Source organism: Idiotropiscis lumnitzeri, chromosome 2 (genome assembly GCF_059441095.1).
Source record: "Idiotropiscis lumnitzeri isolate Australia: NSW breed Sydney's pygmy pipehorse chromosome 2, RoL_Ilum_1.0, whole genome shotgun sequence".
Lineage (NCBI taxonomy): Eukaryota > Metazoa > Chordata > Actinopteri > Syngnathiformes > Syngnathidae > Idiotropiscis > Idiotropiscis lumnitzeri.
Window position 1 is genome coordinate 27,368,509 of NC_142392.1, and position 19,375 is coordinate 27,387,883.

At 42.4% G+C, this 19,375-nt stretch overlaps 2 protein-coding genes across 2 annotated transcripts in view; both read right to left on the minus strand.

Moving 5' to 3' along the window:
• The window catches only part of LOC148342160 (uncharacterized), a 393,910-nt gene that overhangs the window by 52,188 nt on the left and 322,347 nt on the right, over window positions 1–19,375 (minus strand). Inside the window, exon 2 of the mRNA XM_088288086.1 lies at window positions 16,518–16,811. Within this exon, the coding sequence (XP_088144212.1) occupies window positions 16,518–16,811 (294 nt within the window). The remainder of the gene's footprint in view (window positions 1–16,517; window positions 16,812–19,375) is intronic.
• Window positions 397–5,318, minus strand: LOC148342162 (uncharacterized). The gene is made up of 2 exons (XM_088284926.1): window positions 5,312–5,318; window positions 397–2,223 (listed from the first exon to the last, which is right to left on the minus strand). Exons 1-2 carry the CDS (start codon window positions 5,316–5,318, stop codon window positions 611–613), a joined length of 1,620 nt encoding a protein of 539 aa, XP_088141052.1. The 3' UTR covers window positions 397–610.

Genomic DNA, 19,375 nt, shown 5'->3' on the forward strand with positions numbered 1-19,375 from the left:
AGAAATTTATTCAGAAAGTGAAATATTAAATGTATGTGAGGGGATATTCGAAGAGTTTGAGTTATGTTCAATGGACCATACATATACGAGCCAGCTAAACACAGCGAGAAAACCAGCGCTGACTCCAGTCGCCATCAAGTTGCCAACTCCTGACATACCAAAACCTTTGAGAGAAACTGAGACTGCTTGCATTTCTCTTTCTGGTTCTTTTTCGAGTTCGGTTTTTCACCTTTTCACAGCGTAATGAAGGCCAGTTGAGCAAGTGGAACAAGTGATTTTATTGATGATTGTGGAAGGCACCGATTTCATAAGCACCGTTTCTTCTCACACCTTTTCCATTAAGTACGATTAAAAAGACAACTGAAAAGCATAACGTTAACAAATGTTGTTCTAGGCAAAGGCAATTAATTTCATTTATAATGTTTGATGTTAACGCACAAAAAAACTCATCCTCACTCAGACACAATGGTTCTTCTGGCACTGATCACATTGGCTTTGTGTCAATAAAATATCTTTGCAAAATTCAATTTCATCATATTTTATTGAAAATCACATTCACATCTTACCACAAAGAGTCGGTTCCTTCAGTTTTTTTGTCATTTTTTAAGCTTCAAGCATCGCTGCTTTCGTCACCAACACAATTGTGTCTCTCAGCACTATGTTTAGTGGAGAATGTTTTAGCACAAACGCTGCAACTGAATGGCTTGTCTCGACTGTGTGTTCTTGTATGGCTTGTTAAATTCGACTTTTGAGAGAAACTCTTGCCACAAACTGAGCAGGAAAAAGGTTTTTCTCCACTGTGTGTTCTTGTGTGCATTTGTAAATGTGACTTTACAGAGAAGCGTCTACCACAAACTGAGCAGGAAGAAGGTTTTTCTCCAGTGTGCTTTCTTGTGTGGCTTATTAAACTTGCCTTTATAGAAAAGCTTTCACCACAAACCAAGCAGGAAAAGGGTTTTTCTCCAGTATGTGTTGTTGTGTGTTTTGTTAAACTTGACTTATCAGAGAAACTTTTGCCACAAACTGAGCACGAAAAGGGTTTTTCTCCACTGTGTGTTTTTGTGTGGCTTGTTAACGTTGACTTGACAGAGAAGCATTTTCCACAAACTGAGCAGGAAAAAGGTTTTTCTCCACTGTGTGTTCTTGTGTGGCTTGTTAACGTTGAGTTTTGAGAGAAGCTTTTACCACAAACTGAGCAGGAAAAAGGTTTTTCTCCACTGTGAGTTCTTGTGTGGCTTGTTAACGTTGACTTTACAGAGAAGCATTTTCCACAAACTGAGCAGGAAAAAGGTTTTTCTCCACTGTGTATTCTTCTATGTTTTGTTAAAGTTGATTTTAGAGAGAATCCTTTGCCACAAACTGAGCAGGCGAAGGTTTTTTCTCCACAGTGCGTTCTTATATGTTCTTTTAAACTTGACTTTTGAGAGAAACTCTTGGCACAAACTGAGCATGAAAAAGGTTTTTCTCCAGTGTGTGTTTTTATGTGACTTGTTAAATTTGACTTTAAAGAAAATCTTTTGCCACAAACTGAGCAGGAAACGTTTTTTTCTCCAGTGTGTGTTTTTATGTGACTTGTTAAATTTGACTTTAAGGAAAAGCTTTTGCCACAAACTGAGCAGGAAAAGTTTTTTTCTCCACTGTGTGTTTTTATGTGACTTGTAACATTTGACTTTCCAGAAAAGCTTTTGCCACAAACTGAGCAGGAGAAAGGTTTTTCGCCACTGTGTGTTCTTGTGTGTTCTGTTAAACTTGCCTTTTGAGAGAAGCATTTTCCACAAACTGAGCATGAAAAAGGTTTTTCTCCAGTGTGTAATCGTGTATGTGTTTTTAAATTTGACTTTAAAGAAAAGCTTTTGCCACAAACTGAGCAGCAAAAAGATGTTTCTCCACTGTGTGTTCTTGTGTGAATTGTCAAATGAAACTTTCGAGAGAAAATTTTGCCACAAATTGAGCAAAAAAGAGGTTTTTCTTGACCGTGGTTTCTTGTGTGTCGTTTTAAAGACAACTTTGAGGTTAATGAGTCAGTGTGACATGCCCTTTCAGTTTTGGCTTGCCCATCATCTTCATCATCATCATCGTCATGAGTGTCTGATAATGTGTCCTCATTTTGTGCTTGTGATGGCCCCCAGTGGTCTTCATCACCTTCTGTTGTCACGTGATGTCTTGAGCTGCTGCTTGGAGGCTCCGCCCCTCTGTTGTCCTCACTCTCATCCTTGTTTTCATCTTCACTCTTTATCGGGAGAACGTTCACTGGTGACTTGTTGATCTCCTCCTCCTCCTCCTTTTTGATGCGAGTCCAGTCTGGCTCCTCTTTCACAGAACAGAGATCATGTTGTCTGACGTCTGCAGGACACAAAAGGACTAATTTGGTTTGGCCAAGTCAAAGGTCAGGCGGCGACTTTGTCTTATATTGTTTCTACCATGCTACCTTGACTTGTGCCCGCCGCACACGGAGCAATGCGTGCGACCCCAACTTGGACCGGACCATGCGGGCATTTCACAAAATTACATCCTACGATGTAAACCTCCCTTTCCTAGCAGCACAACAGTGATAAACGAGCATTTAAAAAGGAAGCACGTTGCGGCCGATGCCCGATTTCATTCCTGACATAGTCACAGACGTTTTTGGAAGCGAGCTGAAGTTAGCACACACAGGCTATTGTGTGCGTCTGATGGAACACCTGTTGTGGGACCCTAACATATTGATGCAGACCACTGGGGGCCATCGCAACATAATGTCATTGATAAAATAGGAATCCTTCAAGCGAAATATGTTTTCAAGTATTTCATTTTGCATTTATAGATAATTTCATCGTGGGTACTTTTTGCTTCCATTATAATCTGGATCCCTAAAAGAATTAAAGGGGCCCTGGAATCAGAGTGGCTATTTATTGCATGATTAACGTTTGTTTTGTTTTTTTACCCAAAATGACATTTAGCCTGCTAGTACGTTCCGACATTCCCCTTTTTATATTTATAAAATTTCAGTTTCTAAATAAATTTTAAAACAAGATTATGTTTGAAGAGTAAAAGTTCTTACACATAATCATTAAGCAAAAACACTTTCACTCTGACTTTCGTGTTGACATATTTGAATAATGACTGTATATTTTAAAGTTATCCAATGCATATTCAAATTAGACTAAGATACACCAAAACATTTCACTGAATTATTTTGTAACCGCAATGATGTATAACAGCCATAGGGTGTCAGTAATGAGTAACAAAGTAACACAAGACCTCCCACTGATACATCATCATTGTGATTTGGATAAATTACCAGGAACTATGAGATGCAAACCACCTGGGCCACAGGAACTTTATTACCAGGAACTAAATGTTCCTGGACTTGTTGGTAGAAAAGGGGGTTGTGACGTTCTCCCTGTTTAAGCCCATAGTCAGACAAAGATGCAGATGCATTCCTTGCAGCATGCGCTTGTTCACTGATGAGATCCGTGCAACCCTGGATGGATGCATGAAATGTATTTTAAATGATTGGATGGGGTGAAACTATGCACATGTGCACAAAACAGTGCAGAGCCACCGGAGGTTCATTGACCGAGCCAGTAAAAATTTCATAAATGAGACCAATACGTACTTGATTTATTAAAAAAACTTAATCATTTGTGTTTTATTCACGAACATTGATCAACCTCCATTGATCTTATTGCCGCAGTGTGCACAGTTTTTAGAGTCAGGTTGAATCATTCCAGAAGGAATTGCTTGAACAAGATATATCAGAGTTTTTGTCAAAAACGAGACAAGCCTTCATAAATGAATCACCCAGCCAAGATTGTCTTTGTCACTTGCGAGGAGCAGTTCGCCAAAGAGAAAAGCTTTCCCGCTCCTGTGCGGCGTTTTATTGAAGCACAGCAAAGTAATTTGTATATGCAAACTCATAAAGAATGGAAAAACATGAACACTTTGACTTTATCACACTTCTGTTCAATGCGTGCTAAACGGTTTCCTGTCAAACACAGTTCAAGACGTGCATCTGTTTTTTGTGGCTTCCTGCTAAACTGCCAGCATAGACACAACTCTGTTACCACTGAACTCACGTTTTCCTGTTTAAGAGGTCCATGTTTTGGTGACCTTCTATTAACCTGTAAGCATAGTTTAAAACATGATGACATGACAAACTTAATTTCTTTCACAATAATATAAAAACTTTCACAGATATAGCAAAAACAAATTGCAGAAGCTGTGGAACAGAGCACAACATCAGTCAGACCCCGGGTCCACAACCCCCTCTGGCAGAGACGCAAACAGAGCTTTCGCTTCAGAGTGACCCATTCACTGTCTACCATACTGTCGAGAAATTCGGAAAATGTTCCAGAACAGAGGAATTCGTAATGGGTGCTGAAACACCACACCCTGCTAGTGACGGAGTATTCTACATCTAAAATTAACTCTGCCAACCGTCTTCACCAATGGGCCTAAATCTTTAGTATGATGATGCGCACCGATAGTTAATGTGATTTGTGGCTCAGCGAACAGAGACAATTCATAGCGTTTCCTTTGCTCTGGGGCAAGGCACACATGCAAGGCAGCACCGGTAGACATCACAAATACATAATCCTAATGCAAGACGCACTTTTGACCCTCGATTTTGGGTGAATGCATCCTGACAAACCACATCATCATAACTCAGTGTTCAATGCAAAGGACCAATTGGTGGTTTGAATGGGTGGAGGCGGCTACACTACGCAGACCAGAGCAGGAACAGGACGTACCGCCTGCAGGAGGATGGAGACCCTGGTCTCAGAGCTAACCAGTCGACTGGAACGGAGGACAACATATGCTTCCCCCGGCGGAAGCGCACAGTCATATTCAGTCCCTTCTGGAAATTCAGTCCCACTCGAATTCCAGTGTTTGTTTCACAGGTGCGGTTTCAGTGCATGGCAGTGACTCGGCCAATCTCAAGAGTCCCACAAACGTGACAGTGTTGTTGCTCATTGGGATATGCAGAAGGAACTTGCAAAGCGTGGAATATCTTGTTCCACCATCAAAAACTGTTGTCCATCAATCGTCACCGGAATGCCAAGACTTGCCGGTCCTTGAATGCTGAGGCTCCGCGGGCACCCCTATCGTGGAATGTGGTCCCAATCGGGTTGAGGCGTCAAGTGTGCGTTTGGAAGCCATAGAAGCGTTGTCGGAGGAGGGGGTAGCGATGGCGCCCCCGTGCTAGAGGAGCTCTTTGTGACTGGCATGGCGCTGGACCACAGGATGGCACATTTCAGGAAGTGGCTCGGTTTGGACCGCTCATCACCCAGTGACCCCACACCCCACAGCAAAAGCACGTCCCACTCACAACCCATGTCTATAACCACCCCCACTTCTGTTATGTGACCTTGTTAACCGGCCGGTGCGGACAACAAGTCTGCTGTGGCACTGCGCCACCAGAACCTGGCCCAGGAGCAGCGGAAACGTTAAGAGCAGACGCAATGGGAGCTGCATGCGTCGGCTGCTGCATTAGCTGCTTCCCCCCTGTTTTATTTTTTTTCCCCCATATTCTTTTTTCCGTTCCCGGTGAATTAGCACTCTTGGCCCTCTGAACCCGCAAGTGTAACAATTCTTTTTCTACATCCAATACAATATTTTCTTTCATCGATGCAGAAACGGGGGTTCTACTCATACTGATTAGCAGTTTCTCATTGACGGACTGTTTCGCATGATGTCAGTAACTGGGAGGCGCACGCCCTCGAGGACGGCTACCCGGCACAGCTGTGTGGTGGTGACACTATTGGACGGGTCACTGGCGTAAGCTTCAATCCATTCACGTCTCGCCCCGTCTCCCATAAGAGCTCACCAACTTAATCCCTCATCATATTTTACAAACGCCAATACCAATTGGTTTTGTCTTCTGTTTATGATTCATATTCAATTCCCATTGTGCCGGAGCCTATAGAGGACTGTATATTTACCTGAGGGGATGACCTATTTACCAAATTAACAATCAAATAATTTTAGTCTTTGCTTATCACTATAATAATTGAGGGAAATTAACATGCAATTATGACAATCACTTTGGCACAATAACACCATGAATATTCGATTAGCAAGAATACACATTTAATATTCTTAGAAATAATTATTCAGCCAAATTACAATATCTAATTCACCCATATATCAATGCAATCGAACTCAATGTCCTTGTATAACATCAAAATGTACCAATTTGATGCCCGGGTTGGTGGAGCTCGTGAATGGAGGCTGATGTCGGGGAAATCCTCCTTCTTGATGTATCCCAAGCTATGCGCGGCAAAGCAGGTGGATCCAAGTGCGCAATTGTCGAGGGGGGGGGCTAGGAAGCGCCGGTGGGAGCGGAGAATTATCTTAATCCGAGTGGGGGGGAACGAAGGTCGATCCTCACTGGCGAGGGAAAGGCTGGGTGAACTGTCCGAGGACAACGGGGCTCTGCCGCGAGGGAGAATGGCCGTACTTAGCCCACTGAAGCTAACTAGCCTGGATGCTCGCTAGCTTGGTCGCCGACAGAGACGCCACACACAAGGCAGCACAATCCACCGCAACGAATCCTCCTTTCCCGAGGCGTCACTTTGTTCGATGGACGACGTGGGTTAACGTCACCAATCCACTTTGCTGGCGTACGAGTTAGCGACCCTTCTTGGTGATGAGAACAGTATACAGTAATCCCCCGCTACTTCGCGGTTCACCTTTCGCGGCTTCAGTGCTTCGCGGGTCTAAAAAATATTCAAAAATTAAACTTTTTTGCCCGGGCACGATCGGGGCTCTCCATTCGCTCCGCTCCGCGGGGGCATTGTAGTTTCGCCGAGCGGCACGACGGGGCGCTGGAGCGGTTAGACGGCCGGCGTGCGCCGAAGAAGAGCGTGGGCGGAGAGGAGAGTGGACGAAGAAGAGCACGTTCCCTCGGAAACGATTTGGGGCGACGTTTCGCGCGGTTCGGACCGTACCAGAGCTCCGGCCAGCGTGCGTGGCAGTTAAGCCGAAGAGGAGCACCTTTCCGCCCGGGCACGAGCGGGGCGACATTTCGCTCCGTTCGGGACCGTACGAGAGCTCCGGAGGAGGCCGGCCGGCGTGCGTGGCAGTTAAACCGAAGAGGAGCACCTTCCGCACGGGGCACGAGCGGGGCGAAATGAAACCGAGTTCAACCGAACGGAGACACGCTTCGGGGGAGCAGGTCCGGCGTGCGTGACAATTAAGCCGGAGAGGAGCACCTCTTCCGCCCGGGCACGAGCGGCTGTCAGTTATGAATGAATAAATGAATAAATAAATAAATGAAGAATGCCACCTTTCATTTCACAGGGCACACCGGATGGTGTACCAGCGGTTAAAAGTCGAAGTAATTAAATAAATACAAAAAAATTTTAAAGCATTTTTGAAGGTGCGCCGCTACTTCGCGGATTTTAATTTTTCGCGGGTGGTCTCTGTCCCCATTAACCGCGATAACCGGGGTTTACTGTACTTCCAACTGACTCCTTCCGCGACTCGCACTCCCCTTCTCTTCTGCTCAAGTGCACACTCTCCTTTGTTCAAGTGCACACTCTCTCACGTCATCAATCGGGATTGCGCGAGACAACCCGCGACCGACATTGTCCATTACATGCGCCACACCAATCAAAGGCAAACAGTATTAACAATACAGCAGAATGTCAAACGATGCACAATTATTAACCATATAACTGTGTATATCATAAAGCCATAACAAATAACATTAGTTCAGAAAATATCCCCTTCTTAATCACAACTCAAAGGGATGATTCAATAAACATGCGAACTTTCAGAACACCCATGAACACATCAACTATAATTTAGCTCTTCTTTTTTAACTAACTAATACAGTGATTCTCAAATAGTGGGGCGCGGTGCGATGCTGAAGGGGGTGCGTGAATTGGGTTGTCCTATTTTTCCGCTTTTGTGCTGAACAGACTGCAGTTTTCACCCAGGAAATCCGTTCAGCGCGACATTAAAAAACGACAACGCCGTTCATTCTTCTCGTCTAACAAAAAGAAGCACACGAGTTATCGCCAAGCAAAGACCAAGTGCGGATTTGTTGAGATTGGCGTTTGAAAATGTGTGAAAGAACGACACCCAAGTACAAAGAGGAACTTTGTAGAATAAAAGAAGAGAACGAGCAACATCTTCAACTGGTGGGCGAAATTTGCAAGCAGCCTCGTGTTGTGCTACACCAGTGATGCTGAGGGGGGCGCGTGGGACCCTGGGGAACATAATTTTTTGCATGGTTTTGGGACCGAAAAAGGCGATCTCAGACAACGCGAGTTTGAGCTCGTCAAAGCTGTTTGTGCCCCGAGTTCACGCAGTACTGGTTTAAAAAAAAAGCGTCACCCCGTCGCTCGTTGACCCGGAAGTGATTTCTTTCGCCGCTCTTTAAATGCTAATCTATCTTGCGCCTCAGCAGAGCGGGCAAGGAGGCGCTAATCGCGCTAATCGCTAAAATGAATTGCTTCGATGGACGCTCGACTTTGAAAAGAAGTCTGACTCAAACCGCGTTCGGGCGGAGAGCCAGCAGCTATGAACAGAAATGTTGGATTGCAACCATTACGTATCCGAACAAAATAAGACGATGGCTACGTTAGCAATTTAGCAGACGCTCTCAGGCTGGAACACGGAAATGGCTGACGTCATCACAACGAAGCGGTTCGACGTCAAACGGATTGTAAACATAAAAAAAAAATGTATAGTCAACAAATTAAAACTGTTGCTTTATGTTATTTATATAGAATTTTTGTTTGAAATCCCCCTGGCTCTTTTTGTCTTTTCTATATTATGTACGTATTAATAATTGTTTGGTTTGTTCATGTTAATAAAGTAAAAAAAAAAACTAAACAAAAACGTGTAGTAAATATTTATCATCCCATCAATATTCGCACCACAGAGTGCTGAGTTTCGAGATCCTCACAATAGTCGTTCTCAAAATGATATTTTTTTAATCAATTTATCTTTGTTAAGGGATATTTTATTGACAATCCAACATTAATATACAAAGAACATGTAGATTAGTACGAAATGTAAAAAAATTGTGGTGGGGGGGCGCGACAGGAGATAATTGAGAACCACTGAACTAATATATATAATAATAATAATAACTAATATAATAATATATAATAAATATAACTAAAAATTTGTAATTTAATTTAAATCAATTTACTGTATATCAAAAGTCCGCTCATAACATGATAATTCATCACATTCCTGTCATTTGAATCTGAAAATGTCGTTCCATTAATTGAATTACTGTAGTACGTCCGTCGCCAAACTGAAGTATGGAACATTAGATGTTTTTTTTTCGTTTTCCATGACCTTTAACCTTGCATGTTCTGTTTCAACAAAATTGTATCTCTTATCAGTTTCCCTGTTTCATGAGTTGCTGCCGGGGGCAAAAAGGAGGAGTTCAGAGAGGAATTTCACCCTCAGGGGCAATCCCAAACTTTTGTTTCCAGGACATTGTAACACTCTGGGCTGGTTTATTGTTCTTCTTATTGCAATTTTACTGCGTTCAGTCTTCCTCGAGACTGAATACGTTCTAGTGTTTGCCAAATAGTTAATCCTAGTTTCTCACTTTAGCTTTGCACAGTCAAGATATGAACTTTTTCAACTGCACAATCACTTCATTGAGGTCTAATTATCAATTGTTTACCATAGTCAGACTTTGGCCGTCAAAGAGACCTGTTCCTTAACCATATGTTAACGTTTTCATCAGTCAGGGCTTTTCCGTGTTGACAAATCACATTCCACGGAACATGCATTCATCCTTTTATGATCTTAGATTTCTCTATTTAAATCACCGCTTCTTGCAATGAAGATTAATTTCACCCCAATGATTATGTAGCCTTATGTAACCTCTTTCTCATTCTAATTTAGCTTTAGTTATGATCCAAATTTTTAAATATATTTTTTTATGCTGCATCTTTCAATGCACACTAGGTTAGTTGAACTGATAAAACGGAATATTAATGCAATAACATTTGGGTTTTAGAAGGGGCAATTCTTTCTACAAAGGAGGGACTGGCACTGGTTTATAACTATCACCCCTTATCTCCTGCGTGGGGGCTGCCTGACTTCCTGGTCACACAGTAAATGGAGGTGAGACCCCAGCGCTCTGCTTGCATTCTTCCTGCTCGGCTCACTCTTCAACTCTTTCACCTCTGCATGATCATTGTTGACATGTCATATTAAAAATCCTTACATGCAAAAAACAATTATGAGAACAAAATACTGCACCTATCTCCCCCCTTTGACACATGCCCCACATGTGTCAACACAAATAACAATAAAAACAAACGAAGCAGCAACCCCCCTAATTAGGCCGAACTTCCACGTACTTTCATCTCTTCTCTTCACAAACCCCTGCGTACATCCTGTGCCAATACGGGGCGGACCGCAGCCAGGTTTTTGATTTTGCGTGGCCTTGACCAGAACACGAGTAATCACAGGGTACGTATCTGAACAGCGCATCTCTTGCTACGTACCAGCGAAACCGTCGGGCTCTCCACACAACGATACGCTTCGATCCTTACTGTGTTCCATGCCACAAAGTGCCCAATACGATACGTGGAAGCGCGCTTCTCTTCATTATTTCTATTTTCAGCTCATAATTTTCCTGCTTAAATTTAGACCCTGGCCAGGGTCTGTGCTCAAACTGAGCTTATTCACGACTATGTTGTCTATAGCGATAGTTTTACACTTCTTATTTCTCATTTCTTTAACCACAAGACCTTTCTTTTCTTTATCTTCTGCACATTTCTCCCACACTCGTCCCCATTTACTTAGTTCCTATCATCATTTTTTAAATTTATTTATTTTTTTATACTTTTTCTAATGTTCTTTTATAGTGCAGTTACTTTGGCATCTTTTAATGTCTTAATCATTATAGAGGCCTCTTGTTTAAACAATAATTGAAACTAACACAGGGACATTTTCCATGACCAATAAGCCAGCAGACCCACACGCACAAGCTCTCTTTAACGACCCCAAAAGCCCCGACCGCTTGGACACAGGCGCACAACACCCATTGTGAGTAAAAGCATCTCACCGAAGGTTCAGCCGGCCGGCTGTTGAACGCCTGCGCCCCAGCACCCTGAGACCCTCAATGGAGCAAAATGCCAGAAATGTGGTAGATTTTGTTGTTGATGTGTGGGTCTGGCTCAGCTTCCCTCCGGACAGGTGGCCGAGCATGGCAGAATTGGTGATGGAAAAAAATTCTCTGACACAGCCATTTTGGTGAGAAAGAGATTTTATTCTCGTCACATGCTGATGTCAAAAGAAGTCTTCCCAAAAAGAAAAAAGGGAAAGGTGTCCCCTCTCTCCGGCCTTCCCTTCTTATAGGGAATGGCCACACCGGACATGAATATTGAAGGATTGTATTACGATTGCTGGCATTATATTAAGCACTTACGGGACAGAAGGTCAATTATTTAATTTAGCAGGTTCATATTTACTGAATATGTTCAACATTGATTAAACAAAAAGCATTTATCAAATGAAAGTAGAAGTACAGTGCATCGATAAGATTGACTGGGATTGTAGTCATGGTGTTTACTGATGCATTCATATGCTTAATTTCTATGACTTAGTTTAAATGCAAGACCTCAAACTTGCACACACAGTATTTTCATGACCCACACTCTCATTCAGAACAAACAGATTCAGTCTGCTCAGGTCAAACTGATGACTAACCAGATAGCACTTCATGGACAAATACGACAAAACACATTCTCCAAATAGGCCATAGAAGATACAAACATATCAAGTTGGGCAGGGGAGGACGTCACAGGGACGCGATCAGGAACACCAAAAACATAACAATTTGATCTGAGAAAACATACACCACACAATCTGTACACTGACAAGATTACAGGGGAATGTGAGCAGGAGAGACGGAGAGACTGCCGCCTGCCTGAGAAGGTCAGCCTTGGACGTGGAACGCGGAAGTGGGAGGGAGCAAGGACGACCGATTCAACCTACATGACCCTTGACATAGAAAACCTCCTAGAAAATGTGAGGCTGGGCTGAGATCAGCGCGCCATTTTTCGATTGTGCTCGTCCGAGTACAGTTTCTCGTCAGATTGAGAAAAAAACGCCCAGATACTATTTCCTGAACTCCAGAAATCGAAGAAACTAAATATTGGAACTCTATTCAGTTGTTGTTGAGTCTTTATTTGACCCTATTCTTCTTGAGTACAAAAACGAACAGGCATTGGAGTAATTTGGCTTTGAAGATTAATTTACTAAATGTTTCTCATTTTCTCGGTGGCTCAACTCCAACAGTGGACAAACTTAATTTGTTTCACACCATTTAAAAACCGGAATATGTAAAATGTTAAATAATCAGTTCAAATTTTAAACTGGGAAAAAAACATGGAGTTCACCCCCCACTATTGTTTTTTCTTTGGCATTTATTTTCTGCACTGATTTCATTTGGCATAAACAAATGTTCAGCAAACTAGAAAATAAAAGGCAACATTTAAAAATATAACGGCAATAACCTTGAACACATTTCCCCAAACAACTTAATGTTGGGATGCATATTTTTAACGATAGAAAGTCGTTCTTTACAAAGCAAATGAGAGTAAGACGTGTACAAACCTGCTTCGTTCTCTTCTTTTATTCCACAAAGTTCTTCTTTGCACTTGGGTGTCGTTCTTGCACACATTTTCAAACGCCAATCTCAACAAATCCGCACTTGGTCTTTGCTTGGCGATAACTCGTGTGTTTCTCTTTGTTCGACGAGACGAATTAAAGAGAGACCGTCTTCAAAGTCCCACTGAAAGGATTTCCTGTTCCTCACGAAAGCGGAAGATCAGGACACACCCCGCTGCGATATGATTGGCTGCTGGCTGTGTGTCGAGCACTGTCACCAACTCACTGACAGATGTCGCCATTTGCGATGCAAATCATTGTTATCTTCTTCTCAACATAGAGAAAAACCTAAGATGCACATGAACAAACATTTTAGTTCCCAAATATGAACTTGAGACATGTATTGAATTTTACTTTTTTTGCTGGTATGGCGGACATTAGGACCATGCCTCTCACCCAGCAGGCATCCCGTTTGGGGGCGTCTTCATGTGAATGTTTGTTGGCGCGAATTTGTGATTGTGCGTTATTCTGTTGTTGGCAGTCTTGGAATAAAGACGTGTTCACAGTCAGTCGTGTGTGCTCATTTCAACTGCCACACTGGTTTTGTTTTCACATCTGACACCATGTTGTTGGTTGGACAGTATTCCAAATGTATTTCTCTATTATTAACAGTTGACATGATAAAGTGAAACTTTATATCAACATATTTGCCTTTTTACAGGGTTTTTCGCCAGCGACGTGGTTGCGAATTTTAAATTAAAATACATCACTGTTTTATTCTCTAAATGTTAGAGTCTTAAAAAATGATTTAAGTGTTTATAACTTAACAAACTTAAATATTTCATTATTCGTTTCAGTATTCATTAAACTACGGTGATTCATTATTTATTTCAAGATTCATTGAACTGTTTTAGTAATAATTTAGTATTCAATGTTTAATCGTGACATTATTTACTTTTTCAATATTTGTGTCACTACTTTGTTCAATTTTAATATTATGGACAATTATTTTGCAAGTAAGGTTTTTGTTATTTATTGTGGCCACCTGCTTTTGAAGGAAGTGCCTTTCGCTTCTTGTACTCGAGGATTCTTTGTGAAGCCAAAACAACACGACCTTGACTGATAAGTAGGCTCAACGCAGAAAAAGTATCTTTTTGTTTTAAGATTACGCAGTTCCTGTCAAATAAATCTTCTTCTTCCTGTGTGCGTCAGTATCTTCCCACGCACTTCTCTCACTGAGATCACTCTGCAGACTGACTCAAAAGACAATTTATTTTCCAGACTATCTCATTGATCTTCCCTTACTGCTGAAAATTCCACAACGATCTGGGGTCAGACGTGGGATATCAGAATATCCGCCGGTGAAATTCAGGGAAGCTGGCAGGTGACCTCCAGGGTTCAATTAAGACAGCAGCAGCAACGAACAGCGTGATGTGAATCATCTCGTCCGTGGTGACAACCAGCGTTGACTCCAGTCGCCATCAAGTTGCCAACTCCTGACATACTAAAGCCATTGAGAGAAACTGAGACTATTTGCGTTTCTCTTTCTTGTTCGTTTTATAGTTCAACTTCTAGTTCAGTTTTTCACCTTTTCACACAGCGTAATGAAGGCCAGTTGAGCAAGTGGAACAAGTGATTTTATTGATGATTGTGGAAGATACCGATTTCATAAGCACCGTTTCTTCTCACACCTTTTCCATTAGGTACGATTTAAAAGACAACTGAAAAGCATAACGTTAACAAATGTTGTTCCAGGCAAAGGCAATTAATTTCATTTCAATGTTTGATGTAAACACAAAAAAATCATCATCACTCAGACACAATGCACTGATCACATTGGGCTTGTGTCAATAAAAGAGCTTTGAAAATTCAATATATCATATTTTCTAAATCACATTTACATCTTACCACGAAGAGTCAGTTCCTTCAGGTTTTTTTTTTGTCTTTTTAAGCTTCAAGGATCGCTGCTATTCTCGTAGGGCTGGGCAATAAAACGAAAATTTACCGTGATCGAAATTTAATAAAATCATTTTGCCCATGTCGGTTAATTCGGTGTTTAAAAAAAAAAGAAGTCCTTTTAGTCTGCAGCTATGTTCATGCCCCTGAAAGACGGCTTGAGCGGCTGTAGTCACGTGACTCCACCCAGCTGAACAAGAAAGAAAACTGACGACGCGGTCGTAGCTGTCGATTCAAATCTAGAAGCAGCTGACACGGCTGAAGACGACGTAATGTTCGTTGAAATTGTTCCTGTCGCGCTTGTCCCGAAAAGAAATTCGACATCTGTCGTTCGGAAATGTTTAGGGTTCTATAAAGACGATGTTTAAGCAAAAGAACACAAACTACAAAGTGCGTCGTAAGCACCAAAACAGCGCGTCTAACCTTTTCTTTTTCACCACCCACAACACAACCATGCTGTTGACTTGGAGCTTGTGCTAAAAGTTCAAAGTGAGAAGCAAGGTTGGACAAGTGACAACAGCCCATAACGGAGGCGACACCATTCGAGAGAACGTCTCGGTGGTGGACGCGATAGCCGAGCACATAGCTCTAAAGATAGAGCTCCTCTAGTTACAGTGGAGCGCACAGGATTTAAACGCCTCATGAAAGTAGCCGACAAGAGGTACGAAAATATTTGTCACAAACTGTACTTCCCAATATGGACAACATCGGGACGGGAGACATGTCAAGCATTTTGCATCCACATCCGACTTGTGGTCGAGTCACAACATGGATCCCTGTTTGAGCCTGAATGTGCATTCCATAGATGACAAGTGGCGACTGCGCACCGGAGTACTCGAGACGGCATTTTCCTGATGAACCACACGCGTTTATTTGGCATTGGCATTACATTGACATTTTTTTCATTTTATTTAGCCTTTTGTTTATAGGCGACTAGCGCCTTTGCAGATGGCATTATTTAGATTGTTTACACGATACCTTTACACAAATCTAGGCCTTTGCAAATGGAATTACAGCATCTCGGCACAATATATTTACATAAAAAGATTTTGTGAGAGGTACCCTTTTTCTCCTGTTCTTTGTGACATTGATCAAATCATGCAAAGCAAGCTATTTGGAATGTTTATACAAATGATTTTTGTACTTTTATTTTTCATTGAAAGTAATGTGAACTAGTTGGCCAATAAAAAAATCAGTTAATATGCATTTCCTGCATTTATTTTGATTTTGGTCCTCAGGGGGAATTTATCGTGCATTTATCGTTATCAAGGTAAAATTGCCCAATTTATCGCGATATTGATTTTAGGTCATATCGCCCAGCCCTATATTCTCGCCATCACAATCGTGTCTCTCAGCAAGCCGTTTAGTGGCGAATTTTTTAGCACAAACGCTGCAACTGAATGGCTTGCCACCACTATGTGTTGTTATGTGTTTAATTAAAGTAGACTTTTCAGAGAAGCATTTTCCACAAACTGAGCAGGAAAAAGGTTTTTCTCCACTGTGTGTTCTTGTGTGGCTTGTTAAATGCGGCTTTTGGGAGAAGCTTTTACCACAAACTAAGCAAGAAAGAGGTGCAGTGTGTGTTTTTGTATGTTCTGTTAATCGTGACTTTAGAGAAAAGCTTTTACCACAAACTGAGCAAGAAAAAGGTTTTTCTCCACTATGTATTGTTGTGTGTTTTCTTAAATGAGACTTTCCAGAGAAGCTTTTGCCACAAACTGAGCAGGAAAAAGGTTTTTCTCCAGTGTGTGTTCTTGTGTGTTCTTTTAAATTTCCCTTTTGGGAGAAGCATTTTCCACAAACTGAGCATGAAAAAGGTTTATCTCCACTGTGTGTTCTTGTGTGGATCGTTAACATTGACTTATGCAGGAAGCTTTTGCCACAAACCGAGCAAGAAAACTGTTTTTCTCCACTGTGTGTTCTTGTGTGCGGTTTTAAAGACAGCTTTGAAGTTAATGAGTCAGTGTGACATGCCCTTTCACCTTTAGCTTGCCCATCGTCAACGTCATCATTGTCATGAGCGTCTGATAATGTGTCCTCATTATGTGCTTGTGATGGCCCCCAGTGGTCTTCATCACCTTCTGTTGTCACGTGATGACTTGAACTGCTGCTTGTAGGCTCCGCCCCTCTGTTGTCCTCACTCTCATCCTTGTTTACATCTTCAGTCTTTATTGGGACAACGTTCACTGGTGACTTGTTGATCTCCTCCTCCTCCTTTTTGATGTGAGTCAAGTCTGGCTCCTCTTTCACAGAACGGAGATCGTTTTCACTGACGTCTGCAGGACACAAAAATTTTTGACAAATTTGGTTTGGTCATGTCAAAGCTCATGCGGCGACTGTCCTATTTTCTAACTGTCCTATTTTCTAACGTGCTACCTTGACTTGTTCCTGCCGCATACAGAGCAATGTGTGCGACCCCAACTTAGACCGGACCATGGGGGCATTTCACAAAATTACGTCCTACGATGTAAACCTCCTTTTTGCAGCACAACAGTGATAAACGAGCATTTAAAAAGGAAGCATGTTGCGGCTGATGCCCGATTTAATTCCTGACATAGTCACAGACGTTTCTGGAAGCGAGCTGAAGTTAGCACACACAGGCTATTGTGTGCGTCTGATGGAACACCTGTTGTGGGACCCTAACATATTGATGGAGACCACTGGGGGCCATCGCAACATTATGTCATTAATAGAATAGAAATCCTTCAAGTGAAATATGTTTACAAATTTTTCATTTTGCATTTAGAGATAGTTTCATCGTGGGTACTTTTTGCTTCCATTCTAATCTGTATGCCTAAAAGAATTAAAGGGGCCCTGGCATCATAGTCGCTATTTATTGCATGATTTATGTTTGTTTTTTTGTTTTTTCCCAAAATGACATTTAGCCTGCTAGTACGTTCCAACATTCCCCTTTTGATTTTTTGTTAAATTTCTGTTTCTAAATACATTTTTAAACAAAATTACGTGTGAAGAATCAAAATCCCTACACATAAATTAAGCAACAACACTTTCACTCTGACTTTCATGTTGACATATTTGAATAATGTATATTTAAAAGTTATCCAATATGAATTAAAATTAGACTAAGATACACCATAATATTATTAGAGTTCACTGAATTATTTTGTAACTGCAATGATGCTGAACAGCCATAGAATGTCAATAATGAGTAACAAAGTAACACAAGACCTCGCACTGATACATCATCATTGTCATTTGCATAAATTATCAAGAACTATGAGTTGTGGGGGAGATGCAAACCACCTGGGCCACAGGAACTTTATTACCAGGAACTAAATGTTCCTGGACTTGTTGGTGGAAAAGGGGTTTGTGACGTTCTCCCTTTTAAGCCCATAGTAAGCCAAAGATGCAGATACATTCCTTGCAGCATGCGTTTGTTCATTGATGAGATCCTTGCAACCCTGGATGGATGCATTCAATGTATTTTAAATGTTTGGATGGGGTGAAACTACACACCCGAGGTCCATTGACTGTCACCCGACCAATCCAGTAAAAAGTTAATAAATAAATAAGACCAATACGTACTAGTTTTTTTTAACGTAATATTTTGCGTTTTATCCACTAAAATTGATCAACCGCCATTGATGTTTTCGCCGCAGTGTGCACATTTTTTAGAGTCAGGCAGAATTCCTTCCCTAAGTCATTGCTTGAACAAGATATAAAAACCAGAAAATGTAAAATCTTCCGGTTCCGGCGCCGCGCGAGTGGCTGCCTGTTTACAGCAGCGTGGCTCACTATTGAGCCTTTTTCGTGTGTTTTTTCCCTTTACCCTTTTTTATTTTATTTTTACCTCACCTCAGCAATGGACATCCAACTTGCGGTGGTTTTACTACTGTTGGGGGCTGTTTTTTGCGCGATCGTGTCCGGAGACGAAACTCGGAGCTACGGATCGATCGTGTACACAAGAGATCAGCTGTTAGCACTCCGTGCTAACCCCGCGTGGGCTCCCGGAGCGAGACCCGATATTCCCCGCGAGCTGAGGAGGAAGAGACGGGGATGTCGTGCGGGGGCTAAACGCCAGGCAAGGAGGAGACGATATCACCCCGTCCTCCCGTCCGTTATTATGGGGAATGTTCGATCCCTCTCCAACAAAATGGACGAGCTAACAGCGCTAACCCGGCACGAGAGGATTGTCCGGGAGGCTAGCTTGCTGGTGTTCACGGAGTCGTGGCTAACAGAGCTAACGCCGGACGCCGTCGTGGAATTGGACGGCTTTCAAATACTACGCGCGGACAGGACACTGGAGAGCGGTAAGAGAAAAGGGGGAGGGCTGGCTGTGTTTGTTAATGATAGATGGTGTAACCCTGGGCACATAACTGTTAAGGATCAACTTTGCAGTCGGGACATTGAGATGATAGCTGTTAGCATGCGTCCGGTCTATTTACCGCGAGAGTTCAGTCATGTGATCGCGGTGGCGGCGTACGTGCCTCCCTCTGCTAACGGTGAGACAGCCTGTGATGTACTGAATGCAGCTGTGAGCAGGCTACAAACACAGCACCCAAATGCCTTGTTCCTTATCTCTGGGGACTTCAATCATGCTTCTCCTTCCTCCTCTCTGCCTTCATTCACACAATATGTAACATGCCAAACCAGAGACAATAAAATATTGGACCTCTTCTATGCCAACACCAAGGAGGCGTACACGTCACTGCCCCTCCCCCCGCTGGGCAAAGCTGACCACAACTTGGTTGCTCTCCTGCCTGTGTACAAACCTCTCGTCCGCAGGCAGCCAGCTGTGACACGCACAGTTCAGCGATGGTCCAGAGAAGCCGAGGAGGCCTTGAAGGACTGTTTCAACACAACTGTGTGGGAGGTATTC